Source organism: Tachyglossus aculeatus, chromosome X1 (genome assembly GCF_015852505.1).
Source record: "Tachyglossus aculeatus isolate mTacAcu1 chromosome X1, mTacAcu1.pri, whole genome shotgun sequence".
In the NCBI taxonomy this organism is placed as follows: Eukaryota; Metazoa; Chordata; class Mammalia; order Monotremata; family Tachyglossidae; genus Tachyglossus; species Tachyglossus aculeatus.
Window position 1 is genome coordinate 44,596,982 of NC_052101.1, and position 19,423 is coordinate 44,616,404.

A 19,423-nucleotide genomic window follows, 5' to 3' on the forward strand; every position below is an offset into this window, starting at 1 on the left:
ACAGGGCTTGGCTCATAGTAAGTGCTTATTAAGTGCCATCATTATTATCGTTATTATTCTGAGTAAAGCCAAGACCAGAAAAACCACCCTTTTCAAGGCCCAAATTCTTCTTCAGTTCTCCTGAGACACAGAAATGGCCAGTTGGGATCCCAAGCTGGCTAGTAAGCCTGGGGCCTGTTGGAGCAACAGTCCAAAGAAAGGGATGTGTTGTGGGGTGTGTGTGGAGAGCAAGCATAGAGCTGACTTAATATTGCTTATTGTGGGCAGGGAATGTGTCTGTTTATTGTTGTATTGTACTCTCCCAAAGGCATTTGACACAGATCTCCCCACACAGTCAGCACTCAACAAATACAATTGAATGAATGAATGAATGAATGAATGAATGGGAGTGAGGGAAGTAGTACAGAAGCAGTGTGGCTTAGTGGATAGAGCACGGTCTTGGGAGTTAGAGGTCATGGGTTCTAATCCCGGCTCCATCACTTTTCTGCTGTGTGACCTTGGGCGAATCACTTCACTTCTCTGTGCCTCAGTTCCATTATCTGTAAAATGGGGATTAAGACTGTGATGCCCATGTGGGACAATCTGATTAGCTTGTATCTACTCCAGTGCTTAGAACAGTGCTTGGCACATAGTAAGTGCTTAACAAATGCCATCATTATTATTATTATTATTATTATTATTATTATTATTATTATTACAGAGTAAAGTGTGAAATGGAGCAAGAAGGGAAGGAGGGAGAGAGCCATCAGAATAGTGATATCCCCACTCGGGTGTGCAAGGCTGAAGAGACTGGAAATTTGTTGTGGGCAAGGACTGTGTCTTCCAACTCTGTTATACAATGCTCTGCCCACAGTAAGGGCTCAGTAATAATAGGGGTATTTGTTAAGTGCTTACTATGTGTCAAGTTCCATTCGTAAGTGCTCGGGTAGATACAAGTTAATCATGCCCCACAGAGGACTCACAGTCTAAGCACGAGGAAGAGCAGGTATCAAATCCCCTTTTTACAGTTGAGGAAACTGAAGCACTGAGAAGTGAAGTGACTTGCCCTAGACAGAGAAGCTGCAGAGTTGGGATTGTACCCGCGTCTGTTTATTGTTCTGTTGTATTCTCCCAAGCGCTTAGTGCAGAGTTCTGCCCACAGTAAGTGCTCAGTAAATACAGTTGAATGAACAAATGAATGAAAGGTCCTCTGGCTCAATAAATACCATTGATTGGCTGGTAGAGCGTGGAACTAGGCCTCCTGCTGAGACCCCGCAGAAAGTCCCGTTCCCTTTTCCCCAGGCCAGTGTTTCCCCTCACCGGTCCCTTGTCACTCACCCTCCTGCTGCTCCCACCCTTGGGCACTTGGGAAGCAGTGTGGCCTAGTGGATAGAGTACAGGCCTAGGAGTCAGAAAGACCTGGGTTCTAATCCCAGCTCCCCCATTTATCTGCCGTGTGATCTTGGGCAAATCACTTCACATCTCTGTGCCTCGGTTACCTCGTCTGTATAATGGGGAAGAGGACTGTGAGCCCCATGTCGGATAGGGACTGATTATCTTGTATCTACCCCAATGCTTAGTTCAATGCCTGGCACTGGTAATTGCTGGTAATTGGTAATTACCAATGCCTGGTAAGCGCTTAACAAATACCATTTAAAGAAAAGAACCAAAAACCACAACTTCACTCTTCTGTGCCTTAGTTACCACATCTGTAAAATGGAGATGAAGACTGAGCCCCAGGTGGGCTAAACAAAAAAAACACAACTTCACTTTTCTGTGCCTTAGTTACCTCATCTGTAAAATGAGGATGAAGACTGTGAGCCCCAGGTGGGACATGGACTGTGTCCAAACCTGATTAGCTTGAATTTACCCCAGTGCCTGGCACATAGTAAGTGTTTAACAAATACCATTAAAAAAAAGGTACATGGAGCCATGGGAGCGGATGAGAGGGAGGGAATGTAGAAGGAGAAGTGGATCCAAGCTGCGGGATTGAGCCCCAGGACATTGTCCCTGATGCTGGGAGAGAACAAGGCTTGCCCTTTTCCCCAGAATCCTTCCTGACTGCCTGAACTGAACTGATAAGCCGAGACACAGTGCTTTGCATAGGGTATGTTTTGCAATGAGAGAAGCAGTGTGGATCAGTGGAAAGAGCACAGGCTTTGGAGTCAGAGGTCATGGGTTCAAATCCCGCTCCGACAATTGTCAGCTGTGTGACTTTGGGTAAGTCACTTCTCTGTGTCTCTGTTACCTCATCTGTAAAATGAGGATTAAGACTGTGAGCCCCCTGTGGGACAACCTGATCACCTTGTAACTTCCCCACTGCTTAGAACAGTGCTTTGCACATAGTAAGTGCTTAATAAATGCCATCATCATCATTATTATTATTATTATTAATAAAGGCCATATCTGAGTCTCAACCAAAAGTGTTGTGGTGAATTCATCTAAATCGTGATCAGCTTCTGAAAGGGTGTGCACATCTGTAATGTATTATTTTTCAATTGATCAATAGAACTGTGCTTGTCGCAAAATAAGCACTTAAGTACCATTACTATTTATTGAGTGCTTATTGCAGGCAGAGCATTCTACTGAGCCCTTGGGAGAGTACCACATAAGAGTCAGTAGACCCATTTCCTGGCCACAACTTACAGTCGTTCATTCATTCATTCGCATTTATTGAGCATTTGCTCTGTGCAAAGCACTGTACTTAAGCGCATACTCCACTCTGCTGCCTGGATCGATTTTCCTTCAAAAACCTTCTGCCCACGTATCAATAAATACCACTGATTGATTGTAGGAGAAGTCAGAAAGAAAAAAACCAACCCTACAGATTTGGCCTTAATCCTTCTTCTATTTCGTTTGTTTCTCTAGAGAAGTTAATTGACTTACGAAACGAATACCTCGAAGCAGATGAGGCCAATAAAAGGTTTCTGGAGCAGCGGTATGGCAAAAGGGTGATCCAGAAAGCCCTGGAAGAGATGGAGAGTAAAGAGTGGCTGGAAAAGAACTCCAAGAGCTGTCCCTGTTGTGGCACTCACATAGAGGTGCGTTCACTGGCAACATCCACACCCACACATGCGCACTTACAGTTGGGTTTGTCAGCGTTCCTCAGATCTGGCTCTGGCGTTGTCGTATCTGTGAAGCCCAGCAGCAAAGGATCAAATTCAGAGCCAAAGCTGGAGTCCAAACCCCCCCTTCCGAATCCGCACTCCCCTTGTCTGACAATACTGATGCCCCTATTTTCACAGTACCCATGAGCACCCTGACATTTTGTACAAAAAAATACAAGCCTGGGAGCCAGAGGATTCTGGGCTCTAATTCCAGCTCCCCCACTTGACTGCTTGTATGGCCTCGGGCGAGTCATCTCACTTCTCTGGGCCTCAGTGACCTCATCTGAAATGAGGATGAAGACTGGGAACCCGATGTGGGACATGGACTGTGTCCAACCTGATTAGCTTGTATCTACCCCAGTACCTAATATGGTGCCTGGCACCTAGGAAGTGCTTAACAAATACCATTTAAAAATTTAACCCTGTTACCCATCCCAGGTCAAAGTTGACAGTCTGGTGATAGCCCCTATGTTCATTCATTCATTCGTTCAGTTGTATTTATTGAGTGCTTACTGTGTGCAGAGCACTGTACTAAGTGCTTGGGAAGTACAAGTTGGCAACATACAGAGACTGTCCCTACCCATCAATGGGCTCACAGTTTAGACGGGGGAGACAGACAACAAAACAAAACATGTGGACAGGTGTCAAGTCGTCAGAACAAATAGAATTAAAGCTAAATGCACATCATTAAGAAAATAAATAGAATAGTAAATATGTACAAGTAAAATAGAGTAATAAATCTGTACAAACATGTGCAGGTGCTGTGGGGAGGGGAAGGAGATAGGGCGGGGGGGATGGGGAGGAGGAGAGGAAAAAGGGGGCTCAGTTTGGGAAGGCCTCCTGGAGGAGGTGAGCTCTCAGTAGGGCTTTAAAGTCAGTCAGAGTTAACAGTACAGTGCTGCTGTTTCCCAGGATTAGTCAGAACACGAGCTGAATCCTTGGATCAGTTTTCCTCTGATCAGCTGGCTTCGAAGCCTGCCATTGGGAAAGGTTACCGAGGCCTCCGCCCACCTGCTGCAGCAGCAGTCTGTAGGTCAGACAGCAGGGGGAAGGCTTTGCAGTAACAGTAATAATAGTAGTAATATTAATAACAATTGTGGTATTTGCTTAGCAATTACTGCGTGCCAGGCACTGTACTAAGCCCTGGGGTGGATACAAGCAAATCAGGGTGTAGACAGTCCCTATACCACGTAGGACTCCCAGTCTCAGTTCCCATTTGACAAATGAGGAAACTGAGGCACAGAGAAATGAAGTTCGTAGATCTCGGATATGCCTCTCCCTTATTCCACCGTGAGAGGAGGTAGTAAGACTTGGCCCTGGGTCATCTTGACTCTTTCAAGCATGTTTTACCTCCTCGATTAAAGATGTTTCTCCTCCCCTCCACCCCAGAAACTAGATGGATGTAACAAGATGACGTGTACCGGCTGTATGCGGTATTTCTGTTGGATCTGCATGGGTTCTTTGTCTAGAGCAAACCCCTATCGACATTTCAACGATCCATCTTCCCCGTGTTTTAACCGGTACGTACTGGATCCCCACTCGTCCCCTTATTCCGTCGTTACTGACGTGTGGTGGTGGGCTCCGGTTGGGGCGGGGACTGTGTGCCATCTGATTATCTTGACTTTCCCCTAGTGTTAGCAGAGGAGTTGGCCCATAATATGCACTTAGTAAATACTTTAAGGCAGTGGGATGGACTGGAACAAAAGGAATGGAAAACTAGGAGCTGTTGGTGGTGATTTATGGACACTCACAGCCCTGTTGCTTCAGACTGTTCTGTAGACTTCAAGTCTCCCAACAGCAGCCTTGTGGTGAATTGGAGCTCATTGTTTGCCTCTGTGGGAACAGATTCGTCTGCCACACTAATATTTTTCAGTATTATGAAATGATTTAGAAATGGTGCTCAAAGCCTTACTGAAAATTACAGTCTCGAAGCGATTTCTCTGAAAACAGATTCACGTAGTGGGTTACTGGGGCCGTGGAGGTGCCCTGCGCTCTGAGCCTTGTGGCTTCTCCAGTCACAGCCCCCTATTGATTTTGGTTTTATTCGTTGTATTTGGCCGTATTGTAATGTTTCATCATTTCTAATGTGTCTGTCTCCAGTCCCTTATCCCCAACTATACTGTCCGATCGTGAACCCCCCAAGGGGTAGAGACCATGTCTGATTCCTCCCCGTAATAATAATAATAATAATAATTATGGCATTTATTAAGCGCTTACTATGTGCAAAGCACTGTTCTAAGCGCTGGGGAGGTTACAAGGTGATCATGTTGTCCCATGGGGGGAGAGTCAACTACACCAGCATGGCTCAGTGGAAAGAGCGCGGGCTTTGGAGTCAGAGGTCATGGGTTCAAATCCCAGCTCCGTCAATTGTCAGCTGTGTGACTTTGGGCAAGTCAGTTAACTTCTCTGTGCCTCAGTTACCTCATCTGTAAAATGGGGATTAAAGACTGTGAGCCCACCGTGGGACAACCTGATCATCTTGTAACCTCCCCAGCGCTTAGAACAGTGCTTTGCACATAGTAAGCACTTAATAAATGCCCTCATTATTATCATTATTATAAGCGCTCAGCAAATACCATAATTATTACTGTTACCCTTAGATGCGGGGAAGATTGCCGTGGAGGACCCATTCATTCATTCAGTCAGATTTGTTGAGCGCTTTCTCAGTAAATCCGATTGAATGAATGAACAAATGGGTCTGCTCATCTGGGGCAGGGAGGGAAGCGGAGGATTCACGCCACCCCCCCATGGAGGGTCCCAAGAGCGGAAGAAGTGCTGCAACCCCGCTCCACCACTTTCCGAGGTTAAACGTAGCATTTGTTTTATGATCTTCCAGGTTGTTTCAAGCCGTGGATGTTGATGTTGACATCTGGGAGGACGAGATCGAAGATTAGATCACTTCTGTATCGCCCAGGGGGATGAGAGATGAGACTGGCTTGGACCTCACTGACCATCCGGTCAAGTGCTCTAGCACCAAATCTGTGACCCCGCAAAAGGGCTAACCGAAAGATCCCCTTCCCGTGTAAGAGAAGCCGGAAGAACTTGGTTTCGATTGCCGTTCTCTGATGGTTAAGGCATGTATCTATTTTTCCACTGTTACAGAAACTGAACAAAACCGCTAGCCAAAGGTTTAGAAAACAAAACCGAGTCAAAGGAAAGTTAGCTACCAGAGTGACCGAGTCTAAACGGGTGAGGGTTGGTTTCCACTGATTTTTTTTTCCAGTCCAATAACGCTTGCATTTCTAGAGCACTTTTGCTTTCCAAAGTGTTTTCTTAGCGTCAGCCTCATTTTGGGTCCTCCGTCTCTGTACGGGTAGGAGGTGCAGGAATCGTGACCCGTTATTCCTAGATCAGGAAACTGGGGCGCAGAGGGCTCAAGTTACTTGGCCAAGGGCACGGAGCAGAACTGGGAGATAGTTCAAATCTCCTGACTCCCAAGATACAAACCCATCCCACCAGATCCTGTGGCCTTGGACAAATCCATCTATGACCCTGCTTGAGGAAAAGCCAACTCTCTGCCAGGCCAGTTTTTGCAGGGATCGGGCCGTGCAGACTGGGGAAGTGTTTTCGGCCCCACCAACTGCCCACCTTTGTCCCAGGAACCCTGAGTTGGGCAGGCTCGGCTGACTGACAGGTTGAATCTCGGGGCAGCTCTGGCTCGGGGTCCCCCCACACCTTGCTCCCACACTTGGTGTCGGGGAAGGGAAAGGGCACCTCAAGTTCCAAGGGTCCAAGCAGGCTGGAATGGGGGATGGATATCTGCCAGCCCCTCTGGACTGCAGCTGTCCAAAGAGACCCCCTTCAGGTCCAGGAGGAAGCACGCCCCTGCCCCAAAACCCCACCAAATCAAAAACCAACAACCCTATCCATATGACCTCCAACGGTTCTTGGCCAGCGTAAATCCCCCTTTCGTTTGGTTCAAAACCACAGCCTGCTTCTCATTGCACCATGAAGTGATGACGGAGGTTCTGAGTTGGTTTTTGCCTCATCCCAGCTCAGCCATCTTTGAACCGTTAGGCGATTAAGTTTTTATTCTCTGTCTCTCTGACCCGTGGGCCCTTCTCCTGCCTTTGAGGCTCCACTCTAAATGCCAAATTGCAGAAATAAGTCCCAGGAGCGCTTCTCTCAGAGCCCCTCGAGGGCCACCACCCTCATCAGAAAGTCTTGCTTTCCCCTTCCCGCCATTCACTTCGCCTTGGGGCGTTGGGGTTTACTGAGTCAGAGATTGAATGGAAGGGAGGGTGGTACCCCCAGGGCTTCAGGGCCATGAGAAGCTAAAAAGGTCCTGTTATTTACAAGCATTGCATCTTCCTGTTATTCTGCCAGTGTGGGGCCTAAACCAGAATTTAGCAGGGGTCAGTGGCCACCACGCAGGAGTAAATGAAGGCTTTCATTTTTTAATTAGGACAGATTCAGTTCTGATGTGAACTTAGCGTTTTTAATTAGTTACAAAATTGCGTTTGGCTTCCTGCTCGGTTTCCCCCGTCAGGTTCTGAAAACTCTTGCTTTGCCGTACAGGTAGTTCTGTTTGCAGATGTTTAAGTTTCTGCCCTTGGAATAGAGTATTTTGCATCTGAGCCGTTTCAGTTGTGTCTCAATAGTTGCAGTCTTCCTCTCCTGCCCCCTCCGCACCTTCTCCCCCTAGGAAAGGAAGATAGGCCCTCCTTAACATCGATGGCATGGGAAAGTCACCTAGTTGAAACTCATCAGTGTTTCAGCGGACTCAGCTGAACCATTTTAGATTCTTAGAAGTCAGTGAGTCAAGGCAGCAGGATTCAGGTGAGCTGTACCACGTTGGTAAAGGGAGGTTACCATGGAGTCTTTCTTCTTGAAGTGGCTTGTTCAAACGCATCCAAGTTCATAAAAAGGAAGAACCATGAGAGCTGCGTTAGCTCAGCTGCCAGTTAAGTTCCAAGGAATATCCACTTCCCCTGGCCCCTACTGCTCCCCCAGTAGCCATTCTGGAAGAAGGTGAAGACGGGAGCTGTTTGAAGCCGGACTTCCCTTCTTTCCCCAGCTCTTAAATGTGAAGGACCTGTTGAACCAACCTCGAGCCCCCTCTATACAGTGAGGTTGCCTTTTTCTCCACCACGGCAAAATCATCCATTCTTAAGGACTGTTCAGCACTTTCCACAAGCACTGAATTCACTTTAGAAAGCCAATTACATGACTTCTAGGGCTGACCTCTATTAGTGAAGGGAGTTCTGGTCAGCCATCACTCCCTTCAGACTTTGGCATCCCTAGGTTACAGAGATTGGAACTTGGGTCTCCCAACTTCCAGGCCGGCCCTCTTTCCACTAGGCCACGCTGCCATAGTCTGCCAGCAAGCAGCCCTTAGCCAAGGATGTGGTTTGGACTCAAAGCAAGAGCATATCCCTTTACTGTCTCAGTTCACTGGAGATTTACCATTACCCAACACACTTTGTTCATTTGTTCTTTGTGACCTTCAACCCGGGTCAGTGCATTTGGGGAGCATATTACTTCAGCAAAGACATAGGGCTTCTCCTAATATAGCTGGAGACAGTGAAGGTACAGGCAAAGAGGAGCGGGCATGGACTGCTGGATGGTAAACTCCTAAAGGACAGGGAATGTTTTGAATTCTTCCAAATGCTTAGTACTGTGCTTTGCCCTCAATAGATGCTCCTCAAGTACCAGTGACTGTAGAGTGTAAGCCCTTCAAGGGCAGGGACCATGTCTTTCACTTCCACCGTTTGCTCCCGGCACTTAGAATAATGCTCTGTACAGAGTGCATGCCCAATAAATACCAAAAACGATGAGGGTGCTCTGGCCAGCTTTGAAGTTACCGGGTATTAGAAAATGAAGGGTGGAGTTGGAGTGTGAACAATTGTAAAGGATTAAAGTGTTTCAGGTTAAAAAAAAATGACATTTGGCTAAGTGTGTGTGTCTGTGTGCATGTTGGGATTTTGGATCGAGTCGTTCGGTACTCTACTGAAACGTGGGTCTTTAGTTTCAAGATAGCATAGCCCAGCTCCTTAGAGTGTTCCTGAAACAAGAATTTTTGATCTGGCCCAATTGGTCCCCAACTGGCATGTAATGGCAGTTCACTCCCAAGGGACACGGCCAGGCTGTTAAGTGTCGCACATAATCGCAGTACCCAAAGTGAAACCACCACTCTGCAACAGTGAGGGATTTGCTTTACAAACAAATGAGAGTAAGGTGCAGTAACTTTTAGTAATACATCACTGTGAGGAAAACATTAATTGTAGTGAACTTTGGAGTGCGCACAGGTTCCACACATCCCATCCGCCCCCCCCCCCCCCCCCCCCCCCTGCCAATTTGACTGTTGGGCCAAAGCCTTTGGCAAACTTGGAATTGTAATAAAAACTGGAAGGACTTTCCAATTTTCCCTGGCACTCTCCCTCTTAACAGTGAAAATGTGACACCCCCCAGGGTGTTGCAAAACTATAATTTTTCAAGGTATCTTCACCTTCAGTAATTCTGCATTAGGAAACAAAAGTTCACAGTAACCGTATTTTTAATGTATAAAATTCAACTAAACTGAACAGCCCCCTTTCAAACGAACTGCTAGAAAAAAACAATCCAGTGCCCTCCACCAAAAATCTTAATTGATAGTATTTATTTGAGCGTTTACTGTGTGCAGAGCACGATGGTAAGCGCTTGGAAGAGGACAATACAGATTCAGTAGACATGCTCCCTGCCCACAAAATAGAGAATAAATTGGTTATATAACAGACCTATTTATGATGTCCCATGCATGTTTGTAGTTTCAACTGTTAAGAGAATTTTGGTCTAGAGCTAAAAGCATGAACTGATTTCAGAGTGGAAGAAAATACTTTTGCTACTGAATTTAATGAATATCTTCCAGAAAGAACGCACAACAAAAGCAGCAAGTCAGTGCCTTAACGATGACATCAAAGTCAGGCCCCATCCAGAAGGGTGGCCACTTCCTTCCATTAATTTAAAGATCATCCAGTACAATCCAGTGCATTTATTTCCTGTACGGGTGTTTCATTTCTAACAATCAACTGAAGCATTTTCAGGTTTGCCAGTTAATATTCTATCAAGTCACCGTGCACATGAGCTCATGAAAACTGGCAAGTCTAGTAGTGGAACATGACTTCCCTCACCTTTTCAGACACCGAGCAGCACTTCCCAACAGACTTTACAGATAGGATAACCCTCCCCCCACCCACCCCCCCCATCAGAGCAAGCCGCTAACAGTCTAAGTTCTCAAACTAAAACTTAGCAGGGACAGAAATTTACAGTTCACACAAGTTGATCGAGATTCTACACTACTATTTCAGACGGACAGACATTAACTATTGGCTTCTACATCAGCTACTGCAATTGGTTTAGACCGACGGAGTGTGTTGGTTTAGCTCAGCACTCGGTAGGTCTGAAAACCCGCGGGGCGCCATTCCCTCCGTAGAGGGACACGGCCTCTGCTGGTCTACATTCCGAGCGAGTGGAGTAAAACGCCATTTGCTGTGGCTGAATCCGTTAAGATTGTCTCTGTCGAGCAAGCACAGAACAAATGTCTGGTAAATTTTGCTGAAAGGGGAGAGAGACAGAGAAATAAAAAAATAACCACAGCTTGTTAGCTTCTGCCACAGCAGATTTTGAAGAACTATCGCAACTCTTAGTCTAGAGGATCCTTAACGGCTGTGATTTAGCTAGTTTTGACTGGTCATTTCCCCAAAACAAACTCATCTATGTTTCTCCATGTTTTAATCGCTCCTAAACAACTATGCTGCTTCTGTAAATCCAGTAAGCAGTGGGTTCCAAAGTACAGCCATTAGAAGATACAATGCACACGATTGTGTAGTTAAGCTATTTAGAAGTCAGATCGCTTGACACATTGAACCGCGCCCCCCAAATCCCTAAAAAATTACTATAAGAAATTTGTAATATTCATTTGCTCTAGTTCATAATTAGAATAAGTTGACAACTTAAAGCTTTATTATAGTCTGTTTTAATATAAACAAGTGCTGGAATCAATCAATGTCCATCTCAGGAAGTTTCTTTTCTGAATCTGCAGGGGCAGTCGAGTTGGCTTTCTGCTCGGCTGCCTGGGCCTCTTGACCATTCTCTCCATTTCCCTCTACTGGTCCATTCTGTTCATCATTTTTCTCCTCTTTTGGGAGTTCCACTTTAGGTTTGGGTCTGGTAACGACGGGATTGCAAATACCTGCCAACTCCTGCAAGTGAAAAGCAATATTACAGCTTCTGCTCACAACTGGCCAAATAAAACCACAGATAAATGAGAACATGCTCCAAACCGAGAACCCACCTAAAAATCCACCCAAAGTGATGTCATATTTTGTCTTAGGACATAAACTGTATTACCAAAACATTCACTTCCTCATTTGTACTTTGGAATCAGGTTTCTAGGCCAAGAAAAACATAACTATGAAGTCTTACTTTTATTTTAGCTTCAACATCCTTGGTCTTTATAATTGGGTCCACGGTAAGACTTTGCTTGTTTTGTAGATTTAATTTGTTGTTCATCCATTCCATAGCCTCATTTGTGCTCTTCTCCACTTTCAACACATCCGCTTCATCCAGGTGTTCATATTGTTCTTCCTAAGTAACAGTGCAGATCAAAAAACAGTCTGCCCAAGGTTTTCTGCCTCAAGCACTCTGCCCTAAGGAGAGAGAGCCGAGGACCTGGGTTCTGATCCCAGCTCTGCCAGTTGCTTGTTTGTGGCCCTGGGTTATGTCACTTCATTTCACTGTTCCTCGGTTTCCTCCACTGCAAAATGAGGATTCGATACCTGTCCTCCCTCCTACTTAAGCTGTGAGCCCTATGTGGGACAGGGGCTGTGTCTGACCTGATTAACTTTTATCTACCCCAGCGCTTAAAACACACAGTAAGCACAAGTACCATATTAAAAGGAGCACGCACAAAGTGTTACTGAACACTTAGAATAATAATAATAATAATAATGACAGTATTTGTTAAGCACTTACTATGTGCCAGGCACTGTACTTACTATGTGCCAGGCACTGTACTAAGTGGTGGAGTGGATATAAGCAAATCAGGTTGGACCCAATCCATGTCCCACTTCGGGCTCCCAGTCTTAATCCCCATTCTACAGATAAGGTAACTGAGGCACAGGGCAGTTAAATGACTTGCCCAAGGTCACACAGCTGACGCGAGGCAAAGCTAGGATCAGAATCCATGATCTTCTAACTTCCAGTCCCGTGCACTCTCCACTATGCCATACTGCTTCCCAGCCTTCAAAAAAACAAGTGGAAAAGGTATGGGAACAGAGGGTTTGGACCAGGTCAGATGCAAGGAAGTCACGAAAGACGGGTTGAGGTGCATGGGGTGAAGAATATGAGCCTTAGAATCAGAGCGGGTAGGAACCACCACCCCGCTGATTTCCTACCACCCAATCCGACACTTCAGCCTCTTGACACCAATTTACTGAACCTGGATCTTGTCCATCACACCACACTCCTCTTGCCTGGAACTCCTCTTCCATATCTGACAGCCTACCACACTCTTCCCCCTTATTAAAATCATATCCTGTCCGAGAGATTCATCCTCAGCTAATCCCTCTTTACCCTTTAACTCCTCCTCCCTTCTCTGCCACCCCTTTGTTTGGATCTGTACCCTTTGGGCAGTTGGTATTCACGTCACCCTCTGCCCCGCTGCACTTACGTACATACCTATAATTTCTTCACCCTAATATCTGCCTCCCAAATTAGACTGTGGGCAAGGAACTTGTCTCAACTCTGTTGTGTTGTACTCTCCCAAACACTTAGAAGATGGTGCTCTGTACATAATAAGCACTCAATAAATACCACTGATGGACTGACTGTTTTAAATGGTATTTAAGCACTTACTTTGTGCCAGCACTGTACTAAGTGCTGGGGTAGATATAAGCTATTCAGGTTGGACACAGTCCACGTCCCACATGGGGCTCACAGTTTTCACCCCCATTTTACAGGTGATGTAACAGGCACAGAGAAGTTAAGTGACACGTCTGGGTTCGCCCAGCAGATGTGGCAGAGCCGGGGTTAGAATCCAGGTCCTCCCTACTCCTAGGCCCATGCTCAGCCCACTAGGCCTCGCTACTGATTCCCACTTCCAGCCTTCACACACTGGGAGGAATGGAGCATCAATGACAACTGCATCCAAGTTATTTCCGCCTCACAAAATTTAAAGAGGGTCATTTCTATTTTATAACTCGGGGCCCTGGGCAACCGAGGGGACAAAATCAGTTCAAGTGTGTGACAAGCTAGTGCCAAATTCTCTCTCACTCACACACAGAGTCACCTACAAAGGAAAAAACCAGACTTCACCTTAACTATAAGCAAGATTTTGAAGAATGTTTTGAATCTAGAGGTATGTTATAGGTTATTACCTAAGACTTTTTGAAAGGGATAGGGAAAGGGTAAAGGAAGAGAGATACCTTGTTTTTGAAAGAACTGATTATTTTCATATACAGCTGGATTTGTTTCCCTAGTTCTTCAAATACTTTTGGTCTTTCTTCAGACTCCTGGAACCGTGCCTTGATAGGCTGACCCAGATTCTAGCAACGAGAACATACACAAAGTACTTTAAAGGCAGCACAAAACTAAAATACTCACTGTTTCTTGCATTACACTCACTTATTTGGGACCAGGATATTCAATTTCTCTGTTTTATACGGTCTACCAGAAGCATTATCCAGACTCTGGGCTGGCTCCTCTCAAAACAGTTCCCACTGTGAGAGTACATAAACTTTCCAATACTCAATTCCAAAGAAGACAAAAGTGTTCTGTGCTAAAACCGCTTTGTCAAAATACAGCTGTTTGGGGGAAGTTGCATATTCTGATGTTGCAAATGGCTGGGTTTTAAATGCAAAATTCATAGCCTGTAGGTAAAAAATGTTTACGCAGATTGGAGGAACTTCCCACACTTTGTGATCAGATGGGATTCTTACTTTGGCAGGTTTCTTCTGCTTTTCACACCAGAGAAGGCATGTCATTCCCAATTTATCAACTACTTACCTCCTTCCCACAGCAAATGCTGAGATTTTGTTTTAACACTTCCTAGTTCATTTCAGAGTGAATGGATTTTAGGTGAGCCCAGAGTTTTGTCCTAATGCCTGAAAAAGACTTACTTTCAGTTCTGTTAGTTTATCAATGTACACTTGCTTGGGCTGGTCTTCTCCATCTTCGTACAACCAGTTTTCAGTATCTTCCAGTTTCAAAGTGAAACTGTTACGATCCTTACAAAAAAAAAAAGACACGCCAGTTTACAAAATGATTAAAAAAGGGTTCTTGAATCATTACTTTCACTGTGAAAAACACTAATAAGTGTTAAATTCCCGGTATGATTGTGATAGAAAAGAGCACAAATAATGAATGGCTATGGAATTAACTGGTACTTACATCTTCACTAACAAACTTCTCATAAACACCACCAAGTTTATCTCTCATTTCATATACATATTCTTCTACTGCATTCTTGGCATCATTCCGTTCTTTCTCCAGTTTATCCTGCATAATCATTTTGCCCTGAAATACAAATTACAGAAGTTGCTCTGAACATTTGGTATTATAATTTATAGGGAGTATGGGGAGAAGAGCGAGAGAGACACACACAAACACAGGTAAAGTAAATAAATACAACATAATGTCTTACAGAATTTCAATCTCCCTCCTTCCTGAAAATCCTTCTGCCTGTAGGACTCACCAAGAGAAAAAAGTGAAGGGAAAATTTCAGTCTCAAGTGGGATAGAGACTAAGCAATATACTATAAAAAGTAGGACATTAAAATTGAAACAGAAATGCTAAACAGATGAAAGAAGTTAAAAGCTAAAAAGGACATTCAGATATCCCCCTATCAAACTTAAGTTTTCAGCACCCTTGCCCAATTTTCTGTTCAGGCTTATGATACACCGGGTTCCTGAAAACTGTGTCAAGTCAAAACATAACTACTAATTTTCTCACAGTAACAATGTTACACCTGAGGATTGGTTCTTCAAAGTTGGATACCCTCCGAATTCCCATAATAACTGTGTCCTCAATGAATCGTAAATTGGGCCTTCTCTCTGATCTCCCATCTTCGTGTCTCTCCCCACTTCAATCCATACTTCATGCTGCTGCCCGGATTGTCTTTGTCCAGAAACACTCTGGGCATGTTACTCCCCTCCTCAAAAATCTCCAGTGGCTACCAATCAATCTGCGCATCAGATGCACAAACTCCTCACCCTGGGCTTCAAGGCTCTCCATTACCTCGCCCCCTCCTACCTCACCTCCCTTCTCTCCTTCTACAGCCCAGCCCGCACCCTCCGCTCCTCTGCCGCTAATCTACTCACTGTGCCTCGTTCTCACCTGTACCACCATCGACCCCCGGCCCACGTCATCCCCCTGGCCTAGAACGCCCTCCCTCTGCCCATCCGCCAAGCTAGCTCTCTTCCTCTCTTCAAGACCCTACTGAGAGCTCACCTCCTCCAGGAGGCCTTCACAGACTGAGCCCCCTCCTTCCTCTCCCCCTTGTCCTCCTCTCCATCCCCCCCGTCTTACCTCCTTCCCTTCCCCACAGCACCTGTATATATGTATGTACATATTTATTACTCTATTTATTTTACTTGTACATATCTATTCTATTTATTTTATTTTGTTAATATGTTTGGTTTTGTTCTCTGTCTCCCCCTTCTAGACTGTGAGCCCACTGTTGGGTAGGGACTGTCTCTATATGTTGCCAGCTTGTACTTCCCAAGCGCTTAGTACAGTGCTCTGCACACAGTAAGCGCTCAATAAATACGACTGATTGATTACAGTAATGCATATTGCTTAATCAACCGATGCTTTAGAGAGACTCCACAATAGGATAGCCTCTCTTTCTTCATTGGAGGCAGGATGGAAGTATCCCAGGTGAGTCTGTTGGGAGAGGAGGAGGGGAGACAGGGTTACCTGATCTCCAGGGAGAGTTGACATCTATTTTACCTAGCACAAAAGACTTTTTGTAGGCAGGAAATGGAGCTAGTGCTATAAAGAAGGCTAGGGTTGTATAGTTGAAACCGATGGGTTGAAATAGACGGAAGATATTCAAATGCCCTAAGGGCTGTTTACCGCAACTCAAAAATGCAAGCCCAAAAATTGCCTGAATCCATTTTGGCTACCACAGTAAATTGTTTTAAATAATCAGTTTTCCTGGCTGCAGATGATGACTCTCAGGAGGCACTGAAATTTATGGCAATGGTGGACTTGAAGTAGTTACAATTAGTGTACTAACATATAATGTCGGAAGAACAATGTGATCCTACTGCTGCAAGGAGCAATTGGAGCCTCCTTGAAGTGGGCTTAGAATATTTTGTTTTACACCCATTTTCATTAATTTCACCAAGAGCGTTGGGAAGCCCAGCAGTTCCTAATCCCATTTATCCCATAAACCTTTGGTCCATGGTTGGCGAAGGAAACCTGTAGTTTCGTCAAACAAAACAATATAGAACGAAGAGACCCATAAGTGTAAGACAACCATAAAACTAGGCTGAGGTCCTCAGATCTCTCTCCTTAGCTTCAAATGCAAATGAGACATTCTAGAAGTGAAAGCATTATCCACTTGCACTAGGTTTGGGACTGAAACTCCTGAGTGAAAGGAGTGGTTGAAAAGCCTGAGAAATGCCCCAGATCATGGACAAGTAACTTAATGATGACTTCTATGCTTCCTGCATAGGAGAATAGGGGCTGCTTCCAGAAGTCCTTTGGACACCGCTTGGCTTACTGGAAAGAGAGCACGGGCTTGGGAGTCAGAGGACATGGGTTCCAATCCCGGCTCTGCCACTTGTCTGCTGTGTGACACTGGGCACGTCACTTCACTTCTCTGCGCCTCAGTTACCTCATCTGTAAAATGGGGATTAAAAGTGTAAGCCCCAAGTGGGACAACCTGATTACCTTGTATCAACCCCGGCGCTTAGAACAGTGTTAGGCACATAGTAAGCGCTTAACAAATACCATCATTATTATTATCTCCTACCTACCCCCTAGGGGGCAGGGGAAGGAAGAGAAGAATTTCTTTGCACGTAACGAGCCTTATAAGGAAAACTACAAGTCTTCTAAGACTATATAGTCTTTCTTCCTCTACTATATCACTCCCACATTCTGCCTCCACTTTTTTTCCCACTTCTTGCTGTGGAATGAGGAAGAGAAAAAAAAGTGCCAAGTTGGACAATGCACTATGACAAAGACAGGCAGGGACAGGTTCTGGGCTGTTCTAGGCAAGGACCAAGTAAGAAGGCAGCGGTCCGCTGATGGAGAAATACATGCCGACACACCAGAGTGACATAATGAAGAGAGGTAGGGCAGGAAAGCTGCTGTCCTGGAAATAAGGTAAAGGCCTGCTCCCAGCTAAGAAATCAAGGCAGAGGGAGGTAGTGCTCCCCTTCTTTACTTACTAAGCCTGTTCTGCGAGCACTGTGAGCAGCCCAGACAAGCGAATAACAACCAATGGATTGACGTTCAAGATGAGTGCACCGCTGTTTTGCATATGAAGTAACTTACCTCATTTTCAATAAACAAATTGAGCATATCTCTTCCTATTTGCCACAGCAGCTGATTTTCAATAGGGAGATCCACTGTGCTGGTCTTCACTTTGGCCTTCTTGGCTTGAGGTGGTTGGTCCATTTTTTTGTCTTTCGTTCCAGCCTGGGAGGTCTGAAAAACAAATAATGATGGTATTTGTTAATCAATCAATCAATCAATCAATCGTATTTATTGAGCGCTTACTATGTGCAGAGCACTGTAATAAGCGCTTGGGAAGTACAAGTTGGCAACACATAGAGACAGTCCCTACCCAACAGTGGGCTCACAGTCTAAAAGGGGGAGACAGAGAACAGAACCAAAACATACCAACAAAATAAAATAAATAGGATAGAAATGTACAAGTAAAATAAATAAATAAATAAATAAATAGAGTAATAAATATGTACAGCCATATATACATATATACAGGTGCTGTGGGGAAGGGAAGGAGGTAAGATGGGGGGGGATGGAGAGGGGGATGAGGGGGAGAGGAAGGAAGGGGCTCAGTCTGGGAAGGCCTCCTGGAGGAGGTGAGCTCTCAGCAGGGCCTTGAAGGGAGGAAGAGAGCTAGCTTGGCGGATGGGCAGACGGAGGGCATCCCAGGCCCGGGGGATGACGTGGGCTGGGGGTCGACGGCGGGACAGGCGAGAACGAGGTACAGTGAGGAGATTAGCGGTGGAGGAGCGGAGGTTGCGGGCTGGGCAGTAGAAGGAGAGAAGGGAGGTGAGGTAGGAGGGGGCGAGGTGATGGAGAGCCTTGAAGCCCAGGGTGAGGAGTTTCTGCCTGATGCGCAGATTGATTGGTAGCCACTGGAGATTTTTGTTAAGCACTTACTATGTACCAGGTACTGTAAGAAAGGCACGTCCAGTTACATTAAATACTTACTGAGTAAGGGCATCTCATTTGTGGTGTTAGCTAGCTCTTGCATTTAAAAAAAAAAAAAGGGTTTCAGGCCTACAAATTAAAAACACTAAGCCTTATTATCCAGCATCTTTCAGAAATGGATGATTCCAGTGGATTCTCAAAAGCCCTAGGTCGGCTGAAGACATGCTAACTAGATTGGTAGAGAGTTTGTACAAATTCCCCAGGGAAGCTGCATGCCCACAAGGGAGAACTTAAACACTGTAAACTCTTTCACCACATGGGATCAAATATACCAGGGATTATTGCCAAATTAATATTTTTTTCCTTGAATGGATGTCCTAAATTTCATATTTAAACTTCACTACTGACAATTAAAATACTGACAATTAAAATGTGGACAAACTAAAAATTTGGGTTAGAATTTTTTGACACCATCTACTGGCATTTAACCAGTGGTCATCAGAAATGTTAGGTTCTACACCGAAATCACTGAGGAAAAATGAGGAAAAAACTAAAAAAAAAAAAATCTAGAGGCCTATATCAAAAGGACTACAATAAAAATTTTGTTACTTGAACTATTACTATACACTGTAGGATCCAAAGGATTTAGAAACACCTCAACCTCATTTTAAAATGTGAAAACTTGCCAACTAAAGACACTCTGTGTGCACAATACACAAATAAACGATATTTTTATGGTATTTGTTAAGAACTTATTTTGTGTGCTAAGTGCCAGGGTAGATACAAGCTAATCAGGATGGACACATCCCATGTCCCAAGTGGAGCTCAGTCTAAACCCCATTTTACAGATGAGGTAACTGAGGCACAGAGAAGACAAGCTGGGGTGCTGGGACTGAAAATGGAAACTGAAGGCGGCACAATGTGCAGTTTTGGGTGTGATCTCAAAAAACACTGCAGAATCCCCAGGCTGGGTTTAAGGAGGGACTAAAATTTTCCAAGGTAACACCTTA

The 19,423-nt window shown here is 45.0% G+C and overlaps 2 protein-coding genes across 4 annotated transcripts in view; one reads left to right on the plus strand and one right to left on the minus strand.

Moving 5' to 3' along the window:
* The window catches only part of RNF14 (ring finger protein 14), a 28,039-nt gene extending 18,834 nt beyond the window's left edge, over nt 1-9,205 (plus strand). For all 3 annotated transcript variants that reach the window (XM_038772770.1, XM_038772769.1, XM_038772771.1), the window contains 3 exons: nt 2,848-3,020; nt 4,476-4,606; nt 5,923-9,205. In XM_038772770.1, coding sequence (XP_038628698.1) covers nt 2,848-3,020; nt 4,476-4,606; nt 5,923-5,980 — 362 coding nt within the window. In that variant the 3' untranslated portion in view covers nt 5,981-9,205. The remainder of the gene's footprint in view (nt 1-2,847; nt 3,021-4,475; nt 4,607-5,922) is intronic.
* A 1,578-nt stretch (nt 9,206-10,783) lies between these two features.
* The window catches only part of HSPA4 (heat shock protein family A (Hsp70) member 4), a 37,119-nt gene continuing 28,479 nt past the window's right edge, over nt 10,784-19,423 (minus strand). Inside the window, exons 14-19 of the mRNA XM_038772008.1 lie at nt 17,568-17,720; nt 14,454-14,579; nt 14,183-14,290; nt 13,490-13,609; nt 11,490-11,651; nt 10,784-11,266 (exon numbers count right to left, since the gene is read on the minus strand). Coding sequence (XP_038627936.1) covers nt 11,063-11,266; nt 11,490-11,651; nt 13,490-13,609; nt 14,183-14,290; nt 14,454-14,579; nt 17,568-17,720 — 873 coding nt within the window. The 3' untranslated portion in view covers nt 10,784-11,062. The remainder of the gene's footprint in view (nt 11,267-11,489; nt 11,652-13,489; nt 13,610-14,182; nt 14,291-14,453; nt 14,580-17,567; nt 17,721-19,423) is intronic.